General features: G+C 41.5%; 1 protein-coding gene and 1 long non-coding RNA gene across 2 annotated transcripts; both read right to left on the minus strand.

Moving 5' to 3' along the window:
- Window positions 1–2,853: 2,853 nt before the first annotated feature.
- ptp4a1 (protein tyrosine phosphatase 4A1) lies at window positions 2,854–10,234 on the minus strand. The gene is made up of 5 exons (XM_078399012.1): window positions 10,097–10,234; window positions 8,817–8,909; window positions 8,162–8,292; window positions 7,165–7,239; window positions 2,854–6,027 (listed from the first exon to the last, which is right to left on the minus strand). Exons 1-5 carry the CDS (start codon window positions 10,205–10,207, stop codon window positions 5,910–5,912), a joined length of 528 nt encoding a protein of 175 aa, XP_078255138.1. The 5' UTR covers window positions 10,208–10,234; the 3' UTR covers window positions 2,854–5,909.
- A 277-nt stretch (window positions 10,235–10,511) lies between these two features.
- On the minus strand, window positions 10,512–20,047 carry LOC144593850 (uncharacterized). The gene is made up of 3 exons (XR_013547293.1): window positions 20,024–20,047; window positions 19,599–19,628; window positions 10,512–10,607 (listed from the first exon to the last, which is right to left on the minus strand). It is a non-coding gene; the product is annotated as an uncharacterized LOC144593850 (long non-coding RNA).
- Between the last annotated feature and the right edge of the window lie 7,917 nt (window positions 20,048–27,964).

Consider the following 27,964-nt stretch of genomic DNA (forward strand, 5'->3'; position numbering starts at 1 on the left):
GATACCACACAGGGATGCCATGTGTTAGGATGCTCTCTATGGTGCAGTGGTAGAAGGTCGTCAGCAGCTGTTGGTGTAGACCAGACTTTTTCAGTGTTCTTAGGTAGAACATTCGTTGCTGCGCCTTCTTGACCAGCGCAGCAATGTTAGTGGACCATGTTAGGTCCTCCGAAATGTGAGTGCCCAGAAACTTGAAGCTGGACACTCTCTCCACACTGACCCCATTGATAAGGATCGGGGCATATTCCCTGTTGTGTGACCTACGGAAGTTGATGATCAGCTCCTTGGACTTGGAGGTATTTAGGGACAGGTTTTTATCAGAGCACCAGTCCACCAGGTTCTGCACCTCTGCTCTGTAGTTTGTTTCATCACCGTTGGTGATCAGCCCGACCTTCTCTAGCTTAATCACATTCCTTCTGTCGTAGTGTCCAAACCTACACACAAAATTCCAGCTGCCGTCTCACCAATGGCTGATACGGCTGTAACATGAATCCCAACTCTTGTACTCAGTGCTCCAGTAATGCCATACACCTTGTGTAGTGTGTTGCATTCAGCGGGTCAGGCAGCATTTTTGGAGAAAAAGGATAGGTGATATTTCTGATCAGGCCCCTTCTTCAGACTGAAAGGTCAGTCTGAAAGGGTTTTGTCCTGTTCTTTTCTCGCCTCTAATTCTTTCCTCACATCATCACTTTCCATCTGAAGAAGGCTCCTGACCCGGACCGGCACCCATCCTCCAGAGATGCTGCCTGACCCGCTGAGTTACTCCAGCGCTTTATGTTTATTTATACCATACACCTTCTCCACCATCTCGTCCATGAATCTATAACATCCCAGCTACTTATTTTAATGGAAGATTTAATTTACTGATGGCAAATTCCACAGCAGCTGTAGTGGGATTTGGACTTGTAACCGCAGGTCACTAGTCCAGGCTGACAGATATAAATTCAACAGCTTAACCATTCTGTTACTTCTCATAAATTAAATAATATATTAGTATAATAATGGAATACACAATCCTAACACCATGCAATTTAATCCATTTAATTATAACATAAATACGTAAACATACACTTAAACAAGTGATGTTATATTAACTCTTCACAGATTTATTTATGCAATGTAAAATACAATATCTATATCTATATATCTATATAACTACACACTCTCATCTTGTATGTATGTATATATCTATGCAGGTATGTAATGTTCCCAAAATACAGCCGAAACAGTGCACAACGCAACAATTTTACGCCCACCTTACTCACCATTCGCCTGCGATGTGCAGTATCGAGTTTCGTTACTTTTAAAGTAATTAACTTTATAAACTTTAATAAATGCGCTCTTCCTCCCCCCCCCGTGCAGCAGCGCCGGGAGGACTGGCGCCCGTCCCGGCATGCCCTGTGTCTGCCCTTCCTCCTGTGGTGGCAGAGGGTCAAAGAAGATGGCTGTCAGTAGGACGAACATGCGGCAGCGCCTTGCGGTTGCTCTCCTACTGCTGGTCGCCGCGATGGCCGCCCGGGGCGAGTGGCTCCCTCTCCCCTTTCCTCTTCCCCCTCGCCCGCTCCTGGGGGAGACTCCCCGGCTGGCAGTGGGTCCACGGGTCGTCAGTTGGGGGAAGCTTGCCGGGCCCAGTGGCGGCCCTCGACCCTGGGATCTTGCCGAGCGTTTTTGGGGTAAATAAAATTGTGTTTAGAAGTTTATTAATGCAGGAGAGGTTTGTACCAACAGGTCCACGGGACTTCTAGTATTTTAATAAATGTAAAAGACCTTTCAGATAGAAATGATCCAGCACTGATTGTCCATACTGCTAACACTGTAACAAACATTAAAAAAACTCATCCATCCCTAAAGGTATTAATGCAAAAGCTACAAGCCAAACAAACAATATTATGCTATCCTGTCAGTACTTATTCGGCAGATCAGGGCAAGACTGGATTACATGGTATTTATTCATCCATGCTGTTTCAAATGCACAAGCAGTTTTTCAGCCAGTTTTGTGGTACAACCCAGCTGCTGCTATAGAAATTATCATGTTATTTTGATGCAATTAATTCCATTCAAGCTAAATAATTTGGGACATTCAAAGGGCAAGGCTTTCAAACTAATTATTGTGCATGCAGCTGATTAATTTACCTCTCACTCTGGAGTCTTCTGGATTTAATTGCAGTTGAAGTTTTTTATTTCAGGGATACAACCCATTGATGAGTCAAAAATATTAAATGAGGAAACGCTTAGCTTCCGAAACAAAGGACATCACCTAACACGTCCGTCCTTATCCTGGAAGCTTGTTATCAGATGCAGTTCGCTCATTGTAATTGCAAATGGCTTGCAAAAGGATGCAGGATGCCAAAGGGTTTGTTTTGGCCATGGGGACTCTCAACTCTCACCAATTATAGCATTTGAACACATTTATGATAAGAAATATTAAATTAATGCACAATCTGACACTAAATTTGTATCACCTTGAGGAGTTGATGGTGCATTTGGTGAAAAACGAATTTTAATGCTGGGGGACTCAAGCAAGGCAAAATTAGATAGGCTGCTTGGCAAAGATTATGAGAAAGCAACCTTTGACAGCATTTGACAACTCCCCAGTAGAATAAACAATCAATGCCTTTATGCACCAAGCGTAACATTTGTGCATACTAAGGAACTACAAAAGAAAATGTAAAATGCTAGAGAAACTCAGTGGGTTACTCAAGTGGTAGGCAACCATGACAAATCTAACCATCTAACCTGCATATCCAATTGCATTACTATCCTTGAATCCACACCAGCAATTACCTTGGGGATCATCATTATTTAGACAATAATTTGGATCAGGCACATATTCTAGCCATGGGGTAGTCAGAATCAAGTCCAGTCGAGTTTATTGTCATGTGCGCAATTACAGTGAGGTACAGGTAGAATGAAAATCTTGCTTGCTGCATCTTGAAAGGCACACAGCCGCAGACAGCACACAAGACCATAAATTATCCAGAGACAATGAAAAGAAAAAGATTTAGTGTAAAAATGCACAATTTGAAAAACCGGTCCAAGGCAGTGCGAGAAGTGGTTCGTAGTGTTCTGTTGCAGAGCCAGAATTGGGGTTGAGCAGGTTAGTTCAAGAACTTGATAGTTGTTGGAAAGTAGCTGTTCCTGATCCTGGAGATGTAGGATTTCAGGCTTCTATACCTCTTGCCTGATATGGGAACACTCAGTTCCCCTTCAACCCATCTTGAATTGGAAATATAATAAAAGGGAACTATAGATGCTGGTTTATACCAAAGATAGGCACAAAATGCTAGAGTAACTCAGCAGATCAGGCAGCATCTCTGGAATGTCTCCTAACCCACTGAGTTACTCCAGAATTTTATGTCTACCTTTGAATTGGAAATATCATGAAGATAGCACTTCACTACCCATACTTCCAGGCCAAGGAGGGATGGGTAATCATGCTTCCCTTATCTGCAATGCCATGGTCCTGTATGACAACAGTGTTAATATTAACCATTCTGGCGTGGTGGCATGTGAAAGATCATGAGGATTAGATAGGGTAAATGCAGTCTTTTGCACAGTGTAGGGGAATCAAATACCAAAGGACATAGGTCTAAGGTGAGAGGCAAAAGATTTAAAAGGAACCCGAGGGGCAACTTTTTTTTTACACAAATGGTGGTAGATGCATGAAATGGGCTGCCAGAGGTGGTAGTTGAGGCAGGTACTGTTACAACATTTAAAACACATTTGGGCAGATATAGGGATAGGATGGGACTAGTGTTGATGGGGGCATGTTGGTCAGCGTAGGCAGGTTGGGCCAAAGGGCCTGTTTTCATGCTGTATGACTATGGCACACCTTCTTTGTGATTACATGTATGTGTTGGGGTCAGTATCCCCATCAAAGGGATCTCTAGGAGGTGCTGCCTAAAAATCATCAAAGATTCACACTACCCTGGCCACACTCTCATTTCATTCCAACCATCAGGGAGGTGGTACAGGAGTCTGAAAATCAAGACCATCAGATTCAAGAACAGCTTTTCCCCTTGAATATTACACAAAACTAATCTCAACCATGTACTGTCTTTCGTTACACTAATTACTTATTGTTGGCATGTTGCTACCAGAATTAACCCCTGTAATTCCAGGTAGAAGTATGCACTCCTGAATCTCTCCAAACACCTGGATAATCTTGTTTCTCAAAGAATGAAATAGGCTTTGGAGTTAGGCTGTACTTAGTCATGCTATATTATCATTTCAGCAGAAGGCAATTGATACCTCGCTGGCCAATTTGCAGGTGATTGGACACATGGCATGATTTATTTAGACTTTGCAAAGAGAATATTCAAAAAGCCCAGGATAGAAACAGAATCAGTCTGAAGAGGACTGATCTGTCTGAAGAAAACTATTAAGTTTTTACCTGTATAATCTTGATATTAGTTTTTTGGACATAAAATAAATGGATTTTTAAAACTAAAAGTAAAAAAAATAAGCAGCAATTACAAATATTTGCTTTTCCCCACTTTATTTCAGATGACAAGCTCTCGCACTAGATTTTAAACAAGCTGGTGAATGCTGGCAAATTATTTCCCCCACTGAATTATACCACACGCTCCCAAGACAGTATAAATATGGTTCATCTAACATTAATACAACATTGCATCAAATGACATAATTAATTGATCAGGTATCCAAGTATTAACTTATGCAATCAAAAGGCATACAAAATATTACAGACATCATAGCCTGCATAGTTTAAGCAGAAACTCAAAAATTATGCTTCTGACAAGTTGGTAAATTTCCAATATTACATCAAGAAAGATTACAAGTTTCAGAAAGTTACGGTACAATATGAATTTAGCTACAACAAAGCATTTCTAACTTTAAAAAAAATTACTCTGTATGTAATGGGCAAACCCCAGTGTAGATTTTCTGCACAAGACAAAAGGCAACACACTATTAGCCTGCCTCCCCTGCCAAATCCTTGTCTCAGGCTTTCCCTATAGATCATTTGTGGAGTGACAGTAAGGCCTTATTTTTAAAACTAAACCCGTGTGCTTCTATATGCGATGAGCAATGCAATGTGCAGTCTAGTGAACCAAAATGCCCTTTTGGTACACTGGAGACCAATGTGACAAAAGGAGGGATTTGAATCAATGGTATGTCACATGATTCTCAATTAAAATACACTTTTAAGCCGTTTTGAAAATACAATATACATTCGAAGAGGGCATTCAAATGTACTGTTCTTGACTTCAGTTAATGATATTTGTTTTTAAAGTAACCTAGGCATATGTTGTGCAGTAACTAGATCCAGTGTGACTGTGGGAGGCATGTAAAGTTGAAATGTATAGTGAGCAGCCAACAGAGTTAAATCTTTTGACACTAGTGTGCAGGACACTTAACCAAAGGAGCTGTGCAAAAGATTCTTGAGCATTGCCCCATTCAGGCAAACTTTCAATGAGATATTAAAAAGCTAACAGTTATTTAGCAATGCACGAAATGACTCAAGAGAGGAAGCAGGGTGGGACGAGGGGAACTGTTTAAAAGGTTCCAAGTTTTTACACAGATATGTGGAACACAGTAAGTAAAAAAAAAAAAGTGGCAGCAATTTAGTGCTTAATTTAGCCATTCTACATCTTTGCATCTGTAAACAGCAATGCACATACTGCAGTCTAGACGCTCAAATCAATTGTGGCGGAACTCTCTTATTCTAGTTCAGAAACATACAGCAGCAACTTTTTAGCTCACAAAAAGTAGATCTGAAGGCAAGAATCTCAGGGTTGAAAACAAAACACCACCTCATCTCTCAACTCTTAAGGAAGCACCAGTTGACATTACAAAGCACATCTAAACATTTTACGTTCCTCTGCTGAATTAGCCAAACTGGCCATCTCCAATGCCTTCAAATGAATTAAGTGATCAAACTTCCGATATTATTGGATGCAGCAATTATTTCGATGACCATTGGAATCCTTGAACCGTAGACGCATCTTGGGACGGTATTTCTCCAAGTACAGGAGCTGCTTACTATTAAAGGCCCCACGTCGTTTTCTATAATATAAAACAAAAGGTTTGAATGTGCTCCCATGCAAGCTACATCTTCCCATTCACCATTCAGTAACTTTTCCAAAGCAGAATCCTTCAAAATCATTTAACTGCATTCCTCACAAATATTAGCCATGTCATTTGGTTACTTCAGTTTAAAAAAAAAATCCCATTGGTTAAAAAAACGAAATTATACATTGTTAGACAATTCAACCCAATATTAATGTACTGAAGTAGTTAATTAGGGGCATGTGGGGTGCCTGCCAATTCAAAATGTTCAAAGAATAAGGTTCCATTCAAGATGGAACTGTTGTCTACTGGTCATAATTTTGATGCTAATGCTTAAATATTTGGAAAGGGTATAGGAGAAAAATACATCTAAAGTCAGCATTGAGGCAAAGTTTCAGACTGAGGGGGAATTGAGGCTTCAAAGAGATAAATTGCACCTGCATTTATAACCACAATTAAATACAAAGGGAGAAAGTAACACCACATTGGTAAGATAAGAGGTAAAATGGGCAAGTGAGTTGGGAACTTATGATAGTTATGATTTAACTTATTTGTACACTGCAAGCAAATTAATAGGAAAATGTTAAATGACATGACAATCTTCTTTCTCTCAAAGGAAATTTTAGCACAAGTTAGTAATTTTCTAACAAACATTTGAAATTAGTTTAAAATAAATAGACTGTTGCACATGTAAAGCAATGTTTGTGAAGTCAAATTTCCAATTTTCTTTAAACCATGAAAATGTGTTTAAATATGAGTAAAACTAGGTGTTGGAGTAACTCAGCTGGCCGGGCAACATCTGTGGTGGGAAAGGAGAGGCGATGATGCCCTGACCTAAAAAGATGGCTTATCCATTCCCTTCCACAGATGCTGCCTGCCTGAGTTATTCCAGCACTGAGTTTTGCTCAGTTCCTTGTGAAATAGAGATCAATTAAATACATATGACATTGCAATTATTTCACCCAAAAGAACTGTCAGCTGTGTCTTTTAGCTAATGTTGAGCTCCAAGACATTAAAAACTGAATCCAACTAAAACATTTCTTGGAGTTTCAATACCTTACTTGAGCAGAAATAATTTCATATCAGCACATAGCACAACTAGTTATTTTGCAGGACAATACAAACTTCACTTACTGTCGAATGAAATGAACTGCATCTTCGTACTTCATTCCACATTCAATAAGCGCCAAGGCCACCAGAACTGGAGCTCTGTTTAAAAAGATTTGTTTCATTCACACCCAGTCACTTTAGTACTTAAAAAGTAATTGTATCCATCATGTTCCATAATCAATTTTAGGCTGTATGAGGCCTGGAGACTTAGTGCCCAAAGGAGCTCTAATAGCAACCACTGAGGGCAATGCTTTTTGATTGACACACCTCAGCTTCTTGCACCATGAACTACTTGTGCCATTCTCAAAAAAGGAGACCTGCCACTTATAATCTTATGGTGCGATGTCTTTGCAGAACACACCAGAAGGTAGCATAATCAAAACAAATGTATTCTTCCTAACAAGGCCAACAATCACTTCCCATCTCCAGAATATTGCAGGACTCTTCAAACACTGTACTAGTTATGTCCATACCCTGGACACTGTCATGATTCTAGTCAAAACCCTTGTTCCTTTCTGATAAAGCAAAATCAATTTATCCATGTACGTGTAAACTTTAAATTATATTGTGAACACTGCCACCAAGGTCTCGCAATTACCCTCTGTCTTAGATTTGATTTTGATGCTTTATTTACACAGTAATATAAAAATCTGGATGTTGGAAATCACACCTATTATTTCAGCCTCTAACTAATCTGTAGCAACCCTTAACATGCAGAATTGTAAACATCACTCTTCAACCCCACTATTGCTGGTTATAAACTTTCTTCCAGCTACAGCTGCCTCAATTTAATCACATAGAAGAAAACATTTTGTTTTCACTGATTGTGCTCACCAACCAGTCCTTTATTCCAGTATCTTTTCCTCTTTCTCTAGAGCAATTAATTCCTACCTTGTACATTCTACATAAACGGAGAAGAGATAACTAGTCTAAATTTAGCTTGTTTATACTACAGAGCTAATTTTAAAGCCATGATTCAAGGACAATGTATTAAAGTTCAGAATGTCAGAATAATACGCACCGTCCAAGTCCTGCCACGCAATGGACAGCAACACAGCAGCCAGGCTCTTCTCGGAACTTAACTCTCAAAAGACTAAGCCAATCATCCACAATCTGATTGGAAGGTGGAGCACCATCATCAAATGGCCAGTCCTGTTAAAAAGACAATTCCTATTATGTTTTTATAAGCAAATTTGGTACGTTTAGATCATCACAACCATTATCAACATACGACAGCGTGCAAAATATTTTTGTTAGTAGAGCTGTTTATACACTCCAGCATCTATTGGGCATAAACCAAGGGATATGCACAATAGATCATTCTTTGTAATAACCCTAGGGATTAAGAGTCCAGTGAGAAGTTTGCAACCAAATTAGGCCAGGTACACAATTTAGCATTCATATAGAAACATGAAGCTCATGCTTTAAGCCGCCTTAACTTATATTAGGTAGAATGATAGAATCAAGTGCAACTATTTGAGACAATTGGGAAACTTACAAACCATACTGATCATTCACTCAACTCAGGATAGCCACAGCTAGCCAAACAAAACAGGATTTTTGCAGTGGGCCATCTGCTCAATCATTTGTGCAACTTTCAAGATCAGCATTGCCTATTTGTACTTGATTTATCAGATAGAAATTACAATTTTAAAACCAAAATCAATTTTACTCACCAGAAACTGAATGCCTTCTTTTTCGACTGGAGATGTATCATAAGTTGCTTCACATACTCTAACAACTGTGGTAACACTGTATTTCTTCAATTCCTGAAAAATCATTTAGTATTGTAAAAGACATGACTTAGAGTTGAAGGCAGCCAGCACACAATATTATATTCCTTATATCCAAAATCCTATGGTTAAAAAACATCACTAGATTTTGGGCTATTCAAAGACAAGAAATTAAGCCTTAAATGCCTCATCATATCATATCATATATATACAGCCGGAAACAGGCCTTTTCAGCCCACCAAGTCCGTGCCGCCCAACGATCCCCGTACATTAACACTATCCTACACCCACTAGGGACAATTTTTACATTTACCAAGCCAATTAACCTACAAATCTTCCCATTTAATTTCAGATTTTAATATATGTTACTAAATGAGCATTTGCTCCTGTGTGCAAAGGCTCCACAACACTAATGCAGAACTGAATGGCACACAATATGAAGACTGTATTTCTTGCGGCTTTTTAATTAATCAAGTTCTTGCTTTGAAAAATATACACAGGCGGTCTTCTATAAGAGACCAACCGAGTGGGAAGAAACCCTCAACTAAATTTAGAATTTTCTTAGTAGAAATTAGTACGCTGAATCAGACATGGCGACCTAAAACTACAGAACTCAACTACAAATGAGACAGCATAAAAATATATGGATCTGATTTATGTTACTATTACCAATGGGATCAGGTTATGAAGCCGTAACCTATTCTTTAACTGACTTTAACAGCCAGCTGTTTTAGTATCCCAACTACCAAGATAATGCAACCAACCAAAAGCAGTATCCTGTAGGTGAATAAGGTTCAACCACCAAGAGAATCATTACATGCACAAAAAGTGCTGGAGGAACTCAGTGGATCAGGCAACATCAAAGGGGGCCAGACAGTCGGTGTTTTGGGTTGGGACCCTTTTTCAGACTCATTACGTGACCCTGTTACACCCATAATTAAAGACTGAATGGTGCAAGAAAATCTCATTAGGTAAAACCTCAAGACCATATATTAATGATCAGATGGTCTCAGCAGATTGTAGTTCAAAATTTTATTGCCTGGCCAAAAGTACATTTCCACATAGAAACTCAAGGCATTGCAATATCTCTGAAATAGTTTCTAGCAATGAAGCAGTAGGAAGGGGGCAACTACAAGGAATTATAATGACTTCATCCACTTCTGCAAACCATCTGCATACTAAATAATTATTAAATGCACAAATTCTTCAAAATGGACTCTCACCTCTATGAACTTATTTACGGTTGCATTGGTAGGGTTGTGTGTGATCAGGAATCTCATGTTTTTGTAGGTAATTTCCACAGGTGCTGGGCGATTCATTCGAGCCATTTTCATATAAAATTTGCACAAATCTTAAAAAGTGAAAAACTATCGGGCAAAACAAAAGCTGAAAATAAAAGGTTCCGTTTTGTAAAATTCCACCGTCAATGGAGTGCTCACACTTTCAAAAGCTTTTGATGAAGCTCTTGACAAGCCACAAATCTTCAATCCAGTAATACTGTGACCAACAAAATAAAAACAGCCCACTTGGTTACCCCATCCAGATGCAGTCTCCGAAGAATCTTCCTCTAACTCCCATTTGCTAGTAATCTGCTCTTGAGGGGGTTTATTAAGTGGAATAGCAGTAGACTTCTACAGTTCACTTGTCTGCATAGACGTCGTGCTGTGCCTGGCAGTAGTCTCCACTGCCCTTCAGAAACTCCATAAATGTGTGACCTAGAACACCACAGAACTGCTGCAAGAGAAATAAAAATCATTAAGTAGAACATTTTTCAGAGCTTGCACATCTTTATGAAATTAAACTTGCTCGGCAAAATTATATGCAGCCTGATAAAAAGCCAAATCCTCAAATGTATGCACTCAACTTGCTGCTCCCCCCTCCCGAGTTTGATGAGACACCGAACTAAGTGGTACATCAAGAAAATGCAAAAACGATCATTTAAAATCCCATTATAAACGTAGTCAATTCAACCAGTGTATCGCCTACTGGGAAAATCAAAGTTAAAGCTACAAGTTTTTACTTGTTCGCCTACCAGCTTCAAAATTCATTACTGCCAGTAATAGTTCACTTTCCGGCACACCAGAGCTTTGCAATTAAAGAATTTAAAATGCAAGGCCATGAACTAGTCTACTTAAAACACACAAAAAAAGCTTTGCTTTTACTGTTCAGGGGTATTAATTTTACTATTTCATATGATGATTTGAATTCCATGCAAATGGCCAGTGAGAATGAACAATCGTAGGCAGACAAACACACACGCATATATACACAATAACAATGTTTGTTCCTTTGGCAACAAGATGTTGGAATGCAGATTAAAAGTCAGTAGGCAGGCAGAAATCAATGGAATGTAACTGTGTGGCCAAAGTCCTTTATAATTTTGACGTTGCCATTATGAAGTTCACTTCCAGTCTCATTGCCCTTGTAAAATCTTCAATATGAATTTTCAAAGTACATACTGCACAGAAGCAAACAACTGCATCTAGTTTTCTAGAAATGTTTTCATTCGCCGAACCGTCTGTATGGAAAATGCATTTGACGGCAATAGTTCGAAATTTCTCTCCTTCCCTACTCCATTAATGCAATAGAATAAAGATTAGCACCGAACGCAACAATAAGTGGATAGCAACGTAGTGCTCGGTAATATTAGATTTCATCACTTTGAGTTGCATCTGGTTGCATCACCTCAAAACTGTAGTGCCATTGAAAATCTCATTGCAATGTACAATGAAACATAGCTTACATGAAATTGAGCACATGGGGGTGGTCCAAACATATAATAGAATATTGTCAAATGGAAGTGAAGTGGACAAATCCTGCAGAACTCCCAAATGTTCTTAACCTTCATTGAATATTGTACAGGTAATTAGATCGAGGTGAGAGGTTAGATCGAGGCACATTCTAAGTAGTCTTGCTTAACACACAAACTGTATGATAAGGAAAAAGTTACTTTTAGATGACGAGAAAACCATGCAGGTTGGTGCGTTAATTGTCCACTGTTAATTCCTCTTGTGCAGGGTGTCAATAGGAATTTAGGAAAAAATAAAATGATTAATGATCAGCGCTAGTGGATGCTTAACAGTGTGCATGGTTTCAGTGGACCATAGTGCCTGCTATCATGCCATGTGAATGTAAATTTAAATATACATATCACCAAACAATGGTGACTTGGGCGATGAATATTTATGCTTGGAGTCAGTACAACTACCCTGATCATTGTCCCTTGAAGGTGAACACTTTGTTCTTGTCAGAAGATAAAGCAGATCTCTTGCCTCAGACATTGCTGGTTCACATTCCATTAGACACCAAATAGTGGACACCCTCAGCACCAGTCCTGTCATTTGTATATGACAGGAAAGGGAGGCCTTCCACACCGTCCTATGGCGATCTGAAGAGTTGGCATCCAGACCCATGTATATCCCCAAATGAAAATAAATAAATAACCAAGTTATTTTTATTGTTTGCAAGAACAAAGTACAGATTTGCGGCTGTTTTTGTTTGCATTACATTGGCAGGTACAATGTACCTTTCTGCCTACAATGCATTCTGAAACTCTCAAGACTATAAAACTAATTATTCTACCCATACACAATACACATATAATGCAGCAAATCAAATTAAATGGGATTAAACGTTTTACAAGCATAAATCAAAACACTAATTTAAAAATAAAAGCCGAAGTAAGACTGTGTGAAAGGACCAATAGTGGAGTCATTAAGACAGCTAGAAAGTACCAAAAGATTGAAAAAGGGTCTACATCAAAATACTGACAATTCTAACAAGATTCAACCCTTAATTGAAAGAACTGGATCAGACGTAAACTAGATTATAAACATATTTAGAAGTCATACATTTGCCCGAATACAACATTAATCATTATTTACTCAAATTAACATTCCAATAATACTCATTATAAACTTTATCTGAGGGAATTTTGGAAAGTCTCAAGCATCTCAAATCTCAACTTTAAGCTTTACCTGTGGGGATTTTAGAATAAATCTGTTATTGGATTAAACAGAAGATAAATGTTGGACTTAAACAGGAATTTTTTTTACAAAGAATCTAGTTTTTAGAAGAGATCAGTTCCAAATCAGAGAATGCCAAATGAAATGTAGAATCCTACTATTTAATAAAACTTGCATCGGTTTCACCTTCTTTTAACCCACGGTGGCCTCGTAGCTTGTGCCCATTCATTGAAAACAAGTTAAGAGATGGTTCTATCTATTTAAATAAAAATGAAAATAAATCTCACTTCCCCCACTGGCAGGATATGGAGAAAAATCATCAACATACATAGTAGTTAAATAAAGCCTAACACGTTAAGGTGACTGTTAATTTATCAGTAATTAAATGTTTAGGCTGTGGTGACAATCTTTTCCAGTCTGTTAAACTAGATTGTATTCAGTACATCCCAATTACGACAGTGCATCTTTGAGTCGTGCAACAAAAATTTGATCAGCGATGCAATCTATCCAACGAAAGATCAATGTATAATCAGAAGTTACCAGCAAATTATTTAGCACAGTGGCACTCTGAGTCACTCTATCAAAGCTTCAGTGACACAGATTGAAATCCTGACTATTGGACAGTCTGGAGTTTGCAATCTCCCAGTAACTACGTTTCCTCCAATTTCTCCAGATTCCTCTCATATATTAAAGATTTGCAGGGTGGGAATGCAGGGAGAATAAAAATGGGATTAGCATAAATGGGAGCCAATTGGCTCTTAAACACTACAATCAATGAGCTCTGATCCACGTAGACTATTATGGCACATTATTGTTTGCTAATTATGTGTACGTATGTGTGCATGTATGTGTAGAAAATATAAATGCAAGTATGTGTTTTTATACACAGAACTTTTTTTCTCGTTTACTATATTGTCTGGAGTGTACTACGTTTACATATTCTGTTGTGCTGCTACAAGTAAGAATGTCATTGTTCTATCTGGGATATACAACAACAAAACACTTCCAACTCCTGTAGACTCACTGGGCCAAATAATTTGTATCTATGCCGTATGACTCTCTGACCTCCATGACAAAGTAGTTCATAAATATCCTTGACTACCTCTATATATTTAATATATGAAAGATTAGTTGCAGGTCACAATACAAAAAATTCTACCACCATGTGGGAATCTTCCACAACAAAAGCAGAGAGAATTAAAGCAAAAGTGTGCTTTTGACAAGATGCACAAATTACATAAACAAGTCACAGGATTTGAGTGCACTGAAGATGCACATGGGATGCAAATAGTTAGCTTCATTCAAATAAGCCACACCTAATGAAAGAGTTAATGGCTATTAACTTTGCATGATGGGATGCTTGGCTATTGTCTGTAAACCTGTTTGTATGCTTGTGGAGCTTCTATATTGTTCAAAATGGAGGAATGTTAATTGCTCATAAGGATGTGTCTGGTAGCTGAAACTTACAATCCCTGGAAACCACAGGACTAATAAAATGGAATGAATGAACAGGATGAGCCTGAACTTTGGGTCCTGAATAGCTGATGTTTGCAAAATTGCACATGGCAGGATATGACTATGTGATTCCTAAAGCTTCAATTCCAGCTTCGACACTATATCCTGTTTTGCCTGGGATGAATGTCTGGGAAAGACGATGGACAATGCTCTCTTTAAGATTAGGATGTGGTTAACTGTTGACTATTTGTGGGAGTGTGTAAACAAGACCTTCTGTGGTATGATAAGGATCCTTACCTTCGACTAATGACTTATTGTGTGGAATATTTTATGACTAGGGTGTCAAATATATTGTATTCGATAGTTTGTGATTGATTTGAAGGAAATGCTGTGTTAAACATCCTGGCTGCAAATTCTGTATAAAAATGCTGCGAAAATGCTGTATCTTTGAGTGAAAGCAAGGGGAGTGCTGAGTATGGTCGTACACCCTTAGCACTGATCCCCCCCACTTCCGTCTGACGATAATTAAAGCTTTGCTTGGTTTACCTTTAACTGTTTGTGTTGTCTGTTTTAAGAAACAAACTTTAACACTAACACTGGCTAGTTCAAACAGAAAATCAAAATACTGCAGAGGATAGAAATCTAAAACAAAATCAGAAAATGTTGGAAACATTCAAGTCTAGCAACATCTGCAAAAATTGAATGTCTCAAGTTGAAATCCAAAGCATCAGAATCTGAATCCATCCAGCATGTACTGCTTCTATTTCAGCAAGTCAAGCTGTTTGGCAAAAAGGAACTGATGAATAACACTGACTCTTAACTTTATTGCTTAAAAGAACAATTAAAGGGATGTGGTGGATGGGAGCATGGAAAATCTTGGTGTGGAACTACAGTCCAGGAACTACTATGTAATCAAACCAAGTGCTGCAAAAAGAAAATAAAACAGCAAATGCCAGCAATACAGCACATTCTCTGCAGACAGAAGTGGTCAATTACCATGGCTGCAGTCTGAAATGTAGACACTGCATTTAGTGATATGGGCCTCAATGGTAAGCTTATGTAACTAACTAAACTTTGGCATCAACTACCAAAAGCAAGGATGTTGGAGATTGAGGTCTCCGCATTTATGCCTGTATAGGTTCTGGCCCCACAATGCTTTGGTGTTAAAATTCAACTAGGATTTTCACATTCTCCCAATGTTGATCTGATCTAGAACTTGCTGAAAGGTGCACCTTAATTCAAGTCTCTGAATCTCAACATGCCTTCAGCGGTCCTGGCCTTAAGATCTCCAGCTCTACCCAGTTGCAGCAAACTCTTTAAACCTACAAATGACCTAGCTACTACAGTCATTATCACCCTCTATTTAAGTCTCAAATCTTACTTGAATCTTCCTGAGCAATTGTGCAAAATTTAACTACAATCAGTACACAAATACCAACCATGGATTTATGTGACTCAACCTACATAAGACAAAATACTCACATGGTGGAACAATCATTCCCTCTATGGAGGCAGATTAAAACCTTTATTTATGTAGTCTCTCTCACCTATGTGCCAGAAATGAAAGTCATGTATGCAATTCTACAAATATGTTAAGCAAATCTGGTGACAGCAGTCAGCCACTTGTGTTTGACCATGGGCACTAGATTTAAGCTCTGGTTTAACGTCAACATGAATCAGAACCAATGAATCAATGCCAAGCAGAAGATTTGTGTTGATGTGCTAGAATTTTATTATGAAAAATCCAAATTGATCGTGCGGTACAAGTTTTTCCTTCAGAGGGCAACTCCACCCAAATCCTGCTCACATATGGAAGATCTTTTGTAGAGGCACTCAGAAAATCAAGCATGCAAATCCACCTTTTTAAAGTCACGATTACCATCCACTCACTTTGCGTCACTTGTCATTTGAAACCACTGAAGCTCAAACGTAACTTTAATGAATAAATATTTCTTGGAAACTGTGTCATTGGGGAATTCAAAAGGCAGGTTAGACCACACTAGTTTGGCAGAGCAATACTAGACACAATCATCAGCCCGCAATGAAAGCAACCATGTCCTGGCTTCCCTGATGAGAATTGTGCACATGAGATATTTGGAAAGATCTTACTTAAGACTCCCTCTAGCCTAGGGTTATCTTTGGGGTTGCCTCCAATCCATCCAAACCAATCTGTCCCCCAAAAAGATGTGAAATTGAACAAAGGATTTCCTGCAATCCAATTCACTAACTTAAAAGCAGTCAGAGTAAACATAAACTGCCAATTTAATAGCTACCACCCATTACATTCACTTTAAAAAAAAATCAGTCACAAAATGTAGATATCACTGGTGATGTTTGTGTTTTATCCATCTTAATTGGCTCTGAACCAAGGAGTCAATGGTATTGGTTGGTCTGGCACAACGCAAGTTATAAACTGGATATTGACTTGCTCCCTTATGGGGTATAGGTGAGCAGATTAGTTTTCACAATAATCCAATCACTTTGTGGTTACAGTTACTAATACCAGCTCCAATTCCACATTTATTTAATCGCTTGGATTCAAATTCACATCTCTGTGTTGGCGAGCTTCAAACCTGTCACAATACCCCCGCAGCCATATGCATTCACATCTACTTTGTGGATCAGCAGCCTATGTTACAGGCCTAATCGGTACAGATGTCTATTTTCAACAATATAGTATTAATAAAATGAAGAAACAACTATTTCTCATCTATCTGAGAGTTGGAAACTAATTGGAACACTAGGAAAAAACAAATAATGGGCTAGGGATCATCAAGAGATGTACCTAATTTAGAAAGCCCAACTAAAATTCCGGGATTAATTCCTTGCCCTCATCTTCTATCAATCCCTGCAAATTCTGTACAGTGTTTGTACTGTGAATAATGCTAGCCACATTCAAAACACTCAAGTCAATCTAGAAATGATGGTCTATACATTCTTAGTCCCAATGTCTCATTAACACAATTGTTCTCATTAACAGAATAACTGCACATTAATCTCAATGTTAAATCACAAATTTCAACTGTGGAGATTGATTTTACTAAGATTACCAGATTACACATTGGAGCATTCAATTTTTGATCAAAAATAATGTTCTACTGATTCAGGATTAAAGGGACACAATTAAAATTTAAATAGACAACGATTCAGTGGAGAGTTATAAATTGCCACCCGTGGCACTGATTAACCATTACAACACCACAGATAAATCTACTCAAACAATGCACAACTGTAGAATCCATTGTAGGCATATTGTCTGACCTGAAATATTACCTATTCCTTTTCTCCAGAGATGCTGTCTGACCTCCAGGATTTTGTATCTATCCACTGTATGCAAATGTTGTTCCATAATTTAGAATTGAATCATATATTTGCTATAGCACATGCAACTCTTCGCAAAATTCACTCTCCCCAGAAATATCTTAACTAACCCAAAAAATATTTGGATTTTCTTTGCAATGATACTGGTTGATTACTCAATCGGTTTTAAAAGATAACCTTAACGATAATTGGCCTTTTACAATGTCTTCCCATATGACAGTTCCGGCTCAGAAAATTACAAGGGAACCCCACCGGCTTAAACCAGGATGGCAAGACGGCCAACACAGCACCAAGATTCGAGCGCAACAGGTGCATGGACTGAAGGGCATATTTAATGTCACAGAATCAAGAGATGTTAAAATGTCAAATGACATACTGGGCCACAAACATCGACCAGTTGCAGTTCATCAAAAGAAACTGCACTGCGATACGAATCGGAACATCCATTTTAAGCTGAACTAGTGACAGGGAGGAGGTTGGCTTATACTGAAATCTCCACTCAAGCAGCTTAAGGTGTGGAGACTGGTATTAAATGCAAGCAGTCTCCCGGCCGCCATGCGATTTTACACGTTGCACAGAGACCAAAACCCGCCGGGCAGCATTCCTGGGAAGTCTACAAGCCCGATTGCCTGCTCGACAAGCGAAATCTCCGGCTAAACTTTCCAGGCGGCCACAGAGATTTTTTTTAAAAAGCAGCTGCAAAGGGACCGGCACGCACCTACAGGGCCTCTGTCGACCGCCGGGGACCCGCCGAAAAAGCTCCACAAGCCAACGAGGAGTGCATCGTGATGCGCCGCCGCCGTGTTGCAGGAAACGTGGCAGCCAAGGCACGATCCCAGCACTGCGCCGGGAGAGCGGAGCAAGGGAGCAGACAGCTGGTGGGCAAGGCAAGGGGGCAGGAAGGGCGCCGGTCCGTCCGCAGAGAGCAACAGTCGATGTGAAACGCTGCACGGCAGGCGCTCGGCGAGACTCCAGAGGCGGGCAGGGCAGGGCAGGGCGGACAACGAAACGACGACAACCCAGTAATCAACCACAACCAGAAGGGGTGGGTTCAGGAGGAGGGGAGGCAGGCCGTGGGATCTTCTTCCGCTCCGCCGCCGACGGAGCTGAAGGGGAGGTGTATGTTGAATGTAGAGAACATTTGTTGGGGGTGGGTGGGGGAACAGAGACCCGGCTGCCTTAGCCTTAGGAAGACGCAGGAACCATTTCAGCGGCGGCCGGGAGTGCGGAGACCACCCCATCGCCGGCCCCTGTAATAAATATTTCATGCCGATTGCATGAGAGAGAGCAAGAGAATGAGGGGGGGGGGGGGTGCTGCTGCTCGCCCCCGTCCCTGGCTCAGTGAGGGGGGGTGGTGGGCTGCTGCTCGCCCCCGTCCCTGGCTCAGTGAGGGGGGTGGTGGGCTGCTGCTCGCCCCCGTCCCTGGCTCAGTGAGGGGGGTGGTGGGCTGCTGCTCGCCCCCGTCCCTGGCTCAGTGAGGGGGGTGGTGGGCTGCTGCTCGCCCCCGTCCCTGGCTCAGTGAGGGGGGTGGTGGGCTGCTGCTCGCCCCCGTCCCTGGCTCAGTGAGGGGGGTGGTGGGCTGCTGCTCGCCCCCGTCCCTGGCTCACTGATGGGGTGGGGAGCTTGGAGGCGAGGGTGGGGAGTGTAGGGTCAGCCAGCCCTCGAGCCTCCTGCCCGGGACCCCCCAGCCGAGGGCCGGAGTTTGGTATCTTAGTCGGAGGAGGCGACCGTTTAACGGCGCTCGTGCTCGGTGGGGGGGGGGGGGGGGGGCGCGAGCCCGTCCCCGCCGCCGCTGTTGCTGCCGCGCGCTCCACCGGCCGCCCGGGGGGAGAGAGGGAAGCGGCATCGCGCCCCGGACACGCGAGCCCCCGGACACACACACGGAGACAGGAGCGCGCGCCCGGCCGGCACGGACGCGCGCCTCTGCTCCCCCCTCCGGACACGCGCCTGTGCTTGCCCGCGCGCGCTCCCGCCGCTCACTTACAGGGATGTGCTTACTCATTGAAGTACGCGTCTTCACTCAGGCGCTCCGCTCCACGCTGCTGCCCTGGTTGTCTTCTGTGTGATCTGTTGTCCAGTTTCCCCCTCCTATCGCCTAATCTTTCTTTCTCCTTCCCTTTTTTCCCCCCCCTTCTCTTACCCCCACCCCGTTTTTTATAGAGAGAGGGAAATAAATAAGTGTTTTGTCGTGTTTCTCCGGTGACGAGCTCGGGCGCCGAGCTGTGTCTCCGCGTCAGCTCGCCGCCCCCACCGCCCGCGGACCCGCCTTCTTATAACCTCCGCGAGCCGCCTGACGCAACGACCACGTCACCCGCCGGGCTCTCCGCCAATCAGAGGAGGAGCGCGAGCCACGCGGGAGGCAGCCGCCCGGCGCGAGCCGGTTCACCCGGGTCCTGGGAGGGGACTCACCGTGTGCATGCAATGCCTCTTCATGTCTGCATTTTAACGCGTGCACATAGAAGGAAATAATATTAAAAAGAAAGAACGCAAAAAAAAAAAAGATTATGCACGGGAAGAGTATGGGGGAAAAAGGAGAGTGTAAAAACGATTAAATGCAGAATTAAGTGTGCTTCGCCGGTGCAAAGCTTATACCGGCAAATGTCACTTACATATTTCTGGAGAGGTCACGAGTGCTTCTAATGTTATAAATAAGTGTCCTCATATTTTGGAATTGCAAGATGGAAAATACGCCTAAGCGTCGTGTCTCCGAGCCACCCCCTCCCGTTTCCCATTTCATACGTGAGCATGTAAGCAATAGTGTGTAATGATAGATGGTGTGCTTCCAAGACAATTAACAGGGAATGCTGTCAGATCACGAATTGCTCGAGCTGCGTGGGAGGGGATTTGTCCTTCTCCATGACATAAAGAGCAGTGACAGAGGATAATCAGAAGTCCAGAAGAAAGGTGCAAATTAAGGCTTTGTAAAAATGAAAGTCAGAGAGTTCAAATAAATGTTGAGTTCTATTGGAAATCTGTGAACAGATTGAAAGAGGTGAGAAGGGGGCATTTTGTTAATACGCAGGCTGCAAAAATAAGAACACCAAATATGCTACTTTTCCGGGGAGCTGAGCAAAAGATTTTTACTAAAAATTAATGTTTGTTCGCATATTCGAAAGGTCAACAATTTCTGAAGAATATTGAGATTAAATTAAAGTATAATGCATGAGAGACAGCAGTGGATATGTACTAGTTTCAGTCTACTGCTGAATAATATATTTCAAACTTAACCCAGCACAATCTCAGAATGAAAACTTGTAAAATTTATGTCTATTTGAAGAAAAATGAAAAACCTCAAAAAAGTAACATTTTCAACCACAAGTTATGACAATACTTTTATTTAAATAATATGTTAATATTCAGTATTAGTTACAACTTTATACATATTTAAAACATTTGTAACTAAAAATAAATATTCTCATCTAACTTTTGAATGAACATTGTAGTTAATAATGCTAAAAGGATCATAATGTAGCTACAAAAGCATACATTGCCAATGCTGGAAATTCAAAGTAAAAACAGAAACTGTTAGAATTGCTCAACCGGTTAAGAAAGTCCTGTAAATGGAGAATACAATTAACACATCAAGGTCAATGACCTTCTGAAGCTTTAAATGTTGACTTTTCTCTGACCTTGCTGAGTGTTTCCAGCACTTTCTGCTCTTAGACAAGGTCTACCTTGTTTAACTCTTTATGCCCAGTTAGCCACACGATGCAATGATAAAGAAATTGTAAACTAATCATAACCATCAATTCTGTTTAATTCGGAGACAATAGATCCAGACCATTGGTGAGGAAAACTCCATCGGTAGAGTTTTCAGACCCATCGCTTCAGTCACCTGTTGGTCCCAAGCATGGTAGATTTACCACATACAAGTATCACATTTCTTATATCTCGGAATATCCTCCCACGTTAATAATAGCTCATCTATATTAGGACCTCAAAGAAAACCAGCAAAGTGCGTGGGACTTCATATATAAAAGAAAAAATAAGAAGCAGGAGCAGGAGTATTCTGCAAGACTTTCTGAGCCTGCTTTACGACTATCTAAATTTATACTGAATTTATTCCTATGTGCAAGTTTATATTTCATGTCTTGTTAAATATATTGCACTTTTGCAAACTAGTTATCCATTCCCTAACCATAGTATTTCCAAATAAGTATAAAGCTAATGATTAGCGGGAGACCATAACTAAAATATTAGCTTCAGGTACAAATTAAGACTATAAAACTTATATAAAGTAACTATTGGACATTTGTCCTCTGACTCCTGAAAAAGGTGAGGAAATACAATGAAAACAAATGCAAAATCATTGTCCTAAAGCACGCTAGTTTGCACTGAGGTGCAATTCACTTGTGAGGGAGATGAAAACAAGCTAGCAAGTATAAATTCACTTGAGAGGGAGATGAATACAACCTAGAAAGTATACATAACCTCAAATAAATTCAATAAAGGATACAGGTGAATTTTCTTTACCCCACCAGTGGAACCCTCCAACACCGGAAATATAGTTGGGACAAATAGTATTGATGCATGGAACATAGAACACTTCAGCACAAGAACAGGCCCTTCTTCCTACAACATCTATACCAAACATGAGCCAAGCTAAACTAATCTCTGGCTGCAGGTGACCCATATCTCCCAATTCCTTACATAACCAGGTGCCTATCTAAAAGCCTCTTAAATGCTACTATTGTATTTACCTCCACTAGCACCCCTGGCAGCGTTCCAGGCACTCACCATTCACTGTGTATTTACGTCCACCAGCATTCCTGCACATTTCCTATATTTCTTTCACAAGAAGGGACAGAGAAGGCTCCTCTCCTTCAACGTCTGCAGTAAGATGCTGCAGATATTCTACCAATTGATGGTAGCCAGTGCCATCTTTGCTGTTGTGTGCTGGGACAGCAGGGCGAAGCCTGCGGATGCCAATAGGATTAACAAACTCATCAAGAAGGCTGGCTCCATACTGGGGACGGAGTTGGATTTATGGGAGGTGGTCTTGGAGGGGAGGATGCTCCACAAACTGCGGAGCATATTGGATAATACGGCTCACTCCTTATAGCTAATGTTGTCTAATCCAGGCAGCATTCTGGTAAACCTAATTAAGCTCTTATTCACCCTTTCCACAGCCTCCACCTCCTTCAATGGAACAGCCAGAACTGCGTACAATACTCTAAATGCGGCTTAATCAAAGTCCTATAAAGCTGCAACGTGACTTCCTAACTCTAATACTCAATATCCAGACCGAGGAATGCAAGCATACCATATTCCTTCTATACCACTTCTACTTTCAGGAACCATTGGATTTGGACCACAAGAACCTTCAGTACATCAATCTTGGATTAAACTCAATCTGCCATTTCTCCGCCCATTTCTGTAGCAATCTATTTCCCAGACTTCCTCATTGTCTGCTACTCTGCCAAAGCAGTTCAGGGAAATCTAAACAAGATGACAAAGAAAGAAATGGAAGGATCAGTTTATTGGATGAAAAGAAAGATTATCACGTTGAGAAAAAGTTAAATTATAAGCCTATTGTGCTAGGTTTTCATTATTTTCCGTTTTATAATGCAAAGATCACAGATCGATATCATTGCTAAATTGTTCCGTTTCATTTTGGCCATGAATAATCATCCTTTCTTTCTGCAAGGTGGACAACATTGTTCCCAATTCATGAACAGCAGATTCTTTTACAAATCAGAAATAATTTCCCCCAATAAATTATACCTGAGCAACAATGAAGTGAGAGAAGAATCATCAGTGGTGCCACAGTGGAAATTAGATACAATTAACAGGCCAGAAATGAAGGGACAAAGAAATGTTGAAGAGTCGTAGAAATAGAGTAGGCTGCAGTGACAGTGAGCAGCGACGCTATAGATGGTACAAACAGGGTATAACAGCACTATAATAAAGCAAAGTATTGTATATGTATGGATTATGCATTTGCAAACCTTCACTCATTGGTCACACTTTCACCTCTGCTTCAATAGCGTTGTGAATTCAAATCTCATTTCAGAGGCTCAGCCCAGGCTGACACCCGAGGGCAGTACTAAGAGAAAGAAAGAAAGATGGATTTATTTAGTTCTCCTTGCAATCACAGGAATGATCTGAGCCACCGTACATGATTAGAACTGCACATGACTATCTAGTTGCCATATTTGGTGATTTCTGATGGTGTCCGCAACACCTTAATGGTTGTGGAATCAGTTTCTTATTTGCAATAAATATCTCCTAAAAGCCTGAAAACCACCACCACCCCTGGCAGTGGCCTTCCATGCACCCACCACCTTCTGGGTAAAATATTTGCCCCCCACTCTCTCTACTTGTATTGCCACTTTAAGGGAGCCACCAGTTGTTGCTAAACGGCAAGAATAGTGGTAAGAAACCTCCACCCCCAAAGGCTGCTGATGGCAACAACCGAAACGACGGATAGTACACACAACCTTTCACTGAGGACGAACTCAACAAAGCCCTGAACAAACCCTAACAAGGCAGCTGGCTTAGACAACATCAAAATTGAGATGCTGCAACATCTGGGTCCCAGAGCACGAGAATGGCTGCTGGAGATGTTTAACATCTGCAAAGCAACCAATTCCATTCCACGAGTCTGGCGGAAATCGAAGGTTGTTGCTTTACCAAAACCAGGCAAAGATGCCAATCTTCCCCGTAGCTACCGGCCGATATCCTTGCTGTGCCAATGGAGGCCAATTCTCTGAATACATTCAAGAGAGAGCTGGATAGAGCTCTTAAGGACAGCGGAGTCAGGGGGTATGGGGAGAAGGCAGGAACGGGGTACTGATTGAGATTGATCAGCCATGATCACATTGAATGGCGGTGCTGGCTCGAAGGGCCGAATGGCCTCCTCCTGCACCTATTGTCTATTGTGCCACCCATACAAACTGATGGAAAGATGCATACTGAACCACATTACGCTGGACGTAGACGATGTCCTGAGAGGGATGGGAACATGTGCGGGAATATGTTGGCCTTGAATCAATCACAAAGTGATCACGACCAGGTAGTGTGATGTGAATGAGTCACTGCAATATTTTGGATGCGATGTTGTGTTAGTGTTGACGTGTTCAGTGCGTGATCCTGAGTCACCGCATCACTGGCCAGAAACACGATCGCTTGAGTTCAAAAGACGTTGTTTCACTCACCCTGATCGGATGTAATAAATTCGCCCGTGGTTGGAAGGCTGCATTTCCCTTGCCGAATGCTGAAGGGACAAGGGGACAGGATCACACACCGAGCGCGGTTTGAGGTCAACTTGGGAGGTGTGGCAAATAACATCTCCTTTAACTTCCAGCCGTAAATCAGAAAGATGATTGATGCCGTCGACTATATTGTTGCACGGACGATGCCGCGATCATTGAATCGCCGGCAGCTCTCTCTGAGAACAGGAAACTGGGTGTTTCTCTGAACGTCGAGTTAACCTTGGTGGGGGGAAAGGGAACAATGGGAAAGGAATGCAAGGAATTTGTAATGTGAGTCACTGGGTCTGTGCTCCATTATCCTTGCCCGGAAAGTCCTGGTCAACTTTAGGGACGGGCCACCGATCAATGGTGTTAGCACCACCCTGCACAATGCGGACACCACCCTGACCAATTGTTAACCCTCACTCAGCACCAGCGAAAGCAGATTTTTCCGCTCGTTATCACTTTCTTGTTGGCGAGATCTTGTTTTTTCTCTCCAAAATTCTCTATTTCTTTGAGAACAGGTTTTAGTCAAGTTCCACGTCAAGCAATTTCAAAGGACCAATTTACTTAATGGATTGACGTTGGAAAACAGGCGAAAGCAAAAACAATAAGTAGATGAGGCTGTAGCTGGGGCTTTGGTTGGCATTGTTGGAAGAGGTGGCAACATCAAGTCATCTACTGACCTCAAGCTACATGGGCAGGTGACAAGGAGATGGATATATTTGCAAGTTACCCTGGGAAAGTATAGTAATGCAACTGAACGGGTAACGGATAGGTTGAATTTCTTGCTCATTTTTACCAGATGTGGACATCAATGGAAAGTGTGGCATCTAATGCCCATCTCTAGTTTCTCTTGGACAGATGGTAGTGAGCTGCCTTCTTGAGCCACGTCATTCTTCTGGTGAAGGTTTTCCACGATGCTGCTGGGGAGGGAGTTCAAGGACTTAGACCCAGTGATGACTGAAGACTGGTGGTATCTTCAAGTCAGGATGGTGTGTTTTTTGGAGATAAAGTGCAAGTGGTGGTATTTGTAAGCATGAGCTATGCTTGTCCATGAATGGTGGAGTTTGAGGGTCTGAGAAATGTTGTTGAAGTAGTCAAGGGAAGTAAGTGAAGTGCGTTTTTGTAGATCAGGGGCCTCCAAACTTTTCAGCATGAGGGCCACATTATATATTTGGCACATTTTTGAGGGCTGGAGGAAAAAAAGAAAGAAATGTCAGTTTTATAAATTTAATGAGGTTTATATGGAAACAAATAAATAATATTGAATTTTTAAAAAGAGCTTGAAATATTGGAATATATATATATATATATATATATATATATATACCGTAGGTATACAATTATTTATAAAACAGAAAAAGTACAGTGACCACCAGTGGGCATGTAGTCAATATAGAAATATTGTATGATATCATGGCGGACTGACCACGGGTGGGCATTCTGCTAAGAAATCATTAAAATTAAAAATTATTATTGTCGACACCTGCATACAAGCCCTCAACTTGATAGCCTACCTGACGTGTAAGATTGGAAACTGCCGCTGAGATGGGCCCTGAAGACTGGAGAACCAAGGAGGAGGGAGCCGCTTGTGACGATGGACATGACGAGTGGGCCTGTAGGAGAGGGGTAATGTCTCCAGCGCCTGCAAGGTCGGCTGCTGAAGGGTTTTCCCACGGGACACACAGGCAGTCGATCGGGCGAGGAGAGGGACGTCGATCGACGGGCCAAGCCAGTCGAGGGCGACGGAGGAGGCCCTGCAGCAGCCCAGGGCTCGCCTAGATCGGGAGCCACTCCAGCACATCCAGCGCACGGACCCGACTTTGGACTTTTGTAAACGGCGCCAAAATATGGTGGTGACCTGTGCACATGTGATCTACGCTAAAATAATTCCACTGTATAGTGCATACGTGACAATAAACCACCATTAAGAAAAGGGCCGCTAAAAAAAGTTCCCACGCGACCACAGAACCCGCAGCACGGATCGTGTTAAGAGCTTGCTGCGGGCCGGATAAAATCCCGTGGCGGGCCGGATGTGGCCCACGGGCCACAGTTTGGAGACCGCTGTTGTGGATAGTCCACACAGCAACTTCTGTGCACTGGTGCTCAGTATGTGTGTATGCATATCTGTATACGAAAACTCTCGTTTGTTTGTTTGTTCCTGAACTACAGCCAAAATAGCACACGACAGCGCGATAATTTTAGGCCCACCTTACTCACTGTCGTCCCTTTGTTGCTAATGGAAGAAGTTTAATTGAAATCGGTGTTATATTTTTTAAGGTATTCACATTTTAAAGTTAAAATCTATCTCTTGGGGAGGGGGGAGGGAGAGAGGGAGGGGGGGGAGGATAAGGGGGGTTGAGTTGGATGGAGGGGGTGGGGAAGGAGGGTGGAGGGAGGGTAGAGGTGAGGAGGGAGGGAGGGGTGAGGGAGAAGAAAAGGGGGAGGAGAGGGTACTGCACCAATGCAGGAGAGGTTTGGGCCCAACGGGTCCACTTGGTCTAGTGTATATATAATTTATATGTGTGTGTATATATATAGTGTGTATGTGTACTTGTGAGTATGTGTGTGTATATATATATATATATATATATATATATATATATATATATATATATATATATATATACACATATATATATATATACTAGAAAAGAGGGCCCGTTGGGCCCGTCCCCACACCCCCCATTCTCTCCTCCCCCAGCCCCACTCTTACTCTCCAAGTGTGCCCGTTGGGCCCGTCCTCCTGATCTGTGTATGTCAAGTGACCACTATAGCCTTCTTTTTTTTTTTTTTCCTAATCAGATGTGCAGCACTTTGGTCAACGTGGGTTGTTTTTAAATGTGCTATACAAATAAAACTGACTTGACTTGACTTGACTTGACTTGCAATAACAAAAAAGACTACTTGGAAGCTTTTCGAAACAATGTAGCCGTCACAAGCTGAAAACTAAATCCTTTTCTGGAAACTTTCGAAACAAATGTAGCCGTCACAAGCCACAAGCTGAAAACTAAATCTGCACCGCAGCGCCCCCCTGAAAAAGGGGGGGGCAGCGCTTTAAAACCTCTGTAACTTAAAAAACACGCGACCAAATTAAATGAAAATATCACGGCCGAGCGAGCGCGAGATTGGCGATTGAGGCGGTGCGAAAACC

This window comes from Rhinoraja longicauda, chromosome 5 (assembly GCF_053455715.1).
Source record: "Rhinoraja longicauda isolate Sanriku21f chromosome 5, sRhiLon1.1, whole genome shotgun sequence".
NCBI classification, from domain to species: Eukaryota; Metazoa; Chordata; class Chondrichthyes; order Rajiformes; family Arhynchobatidae; genus Rhinoraja; species Rhinoraja longicauda.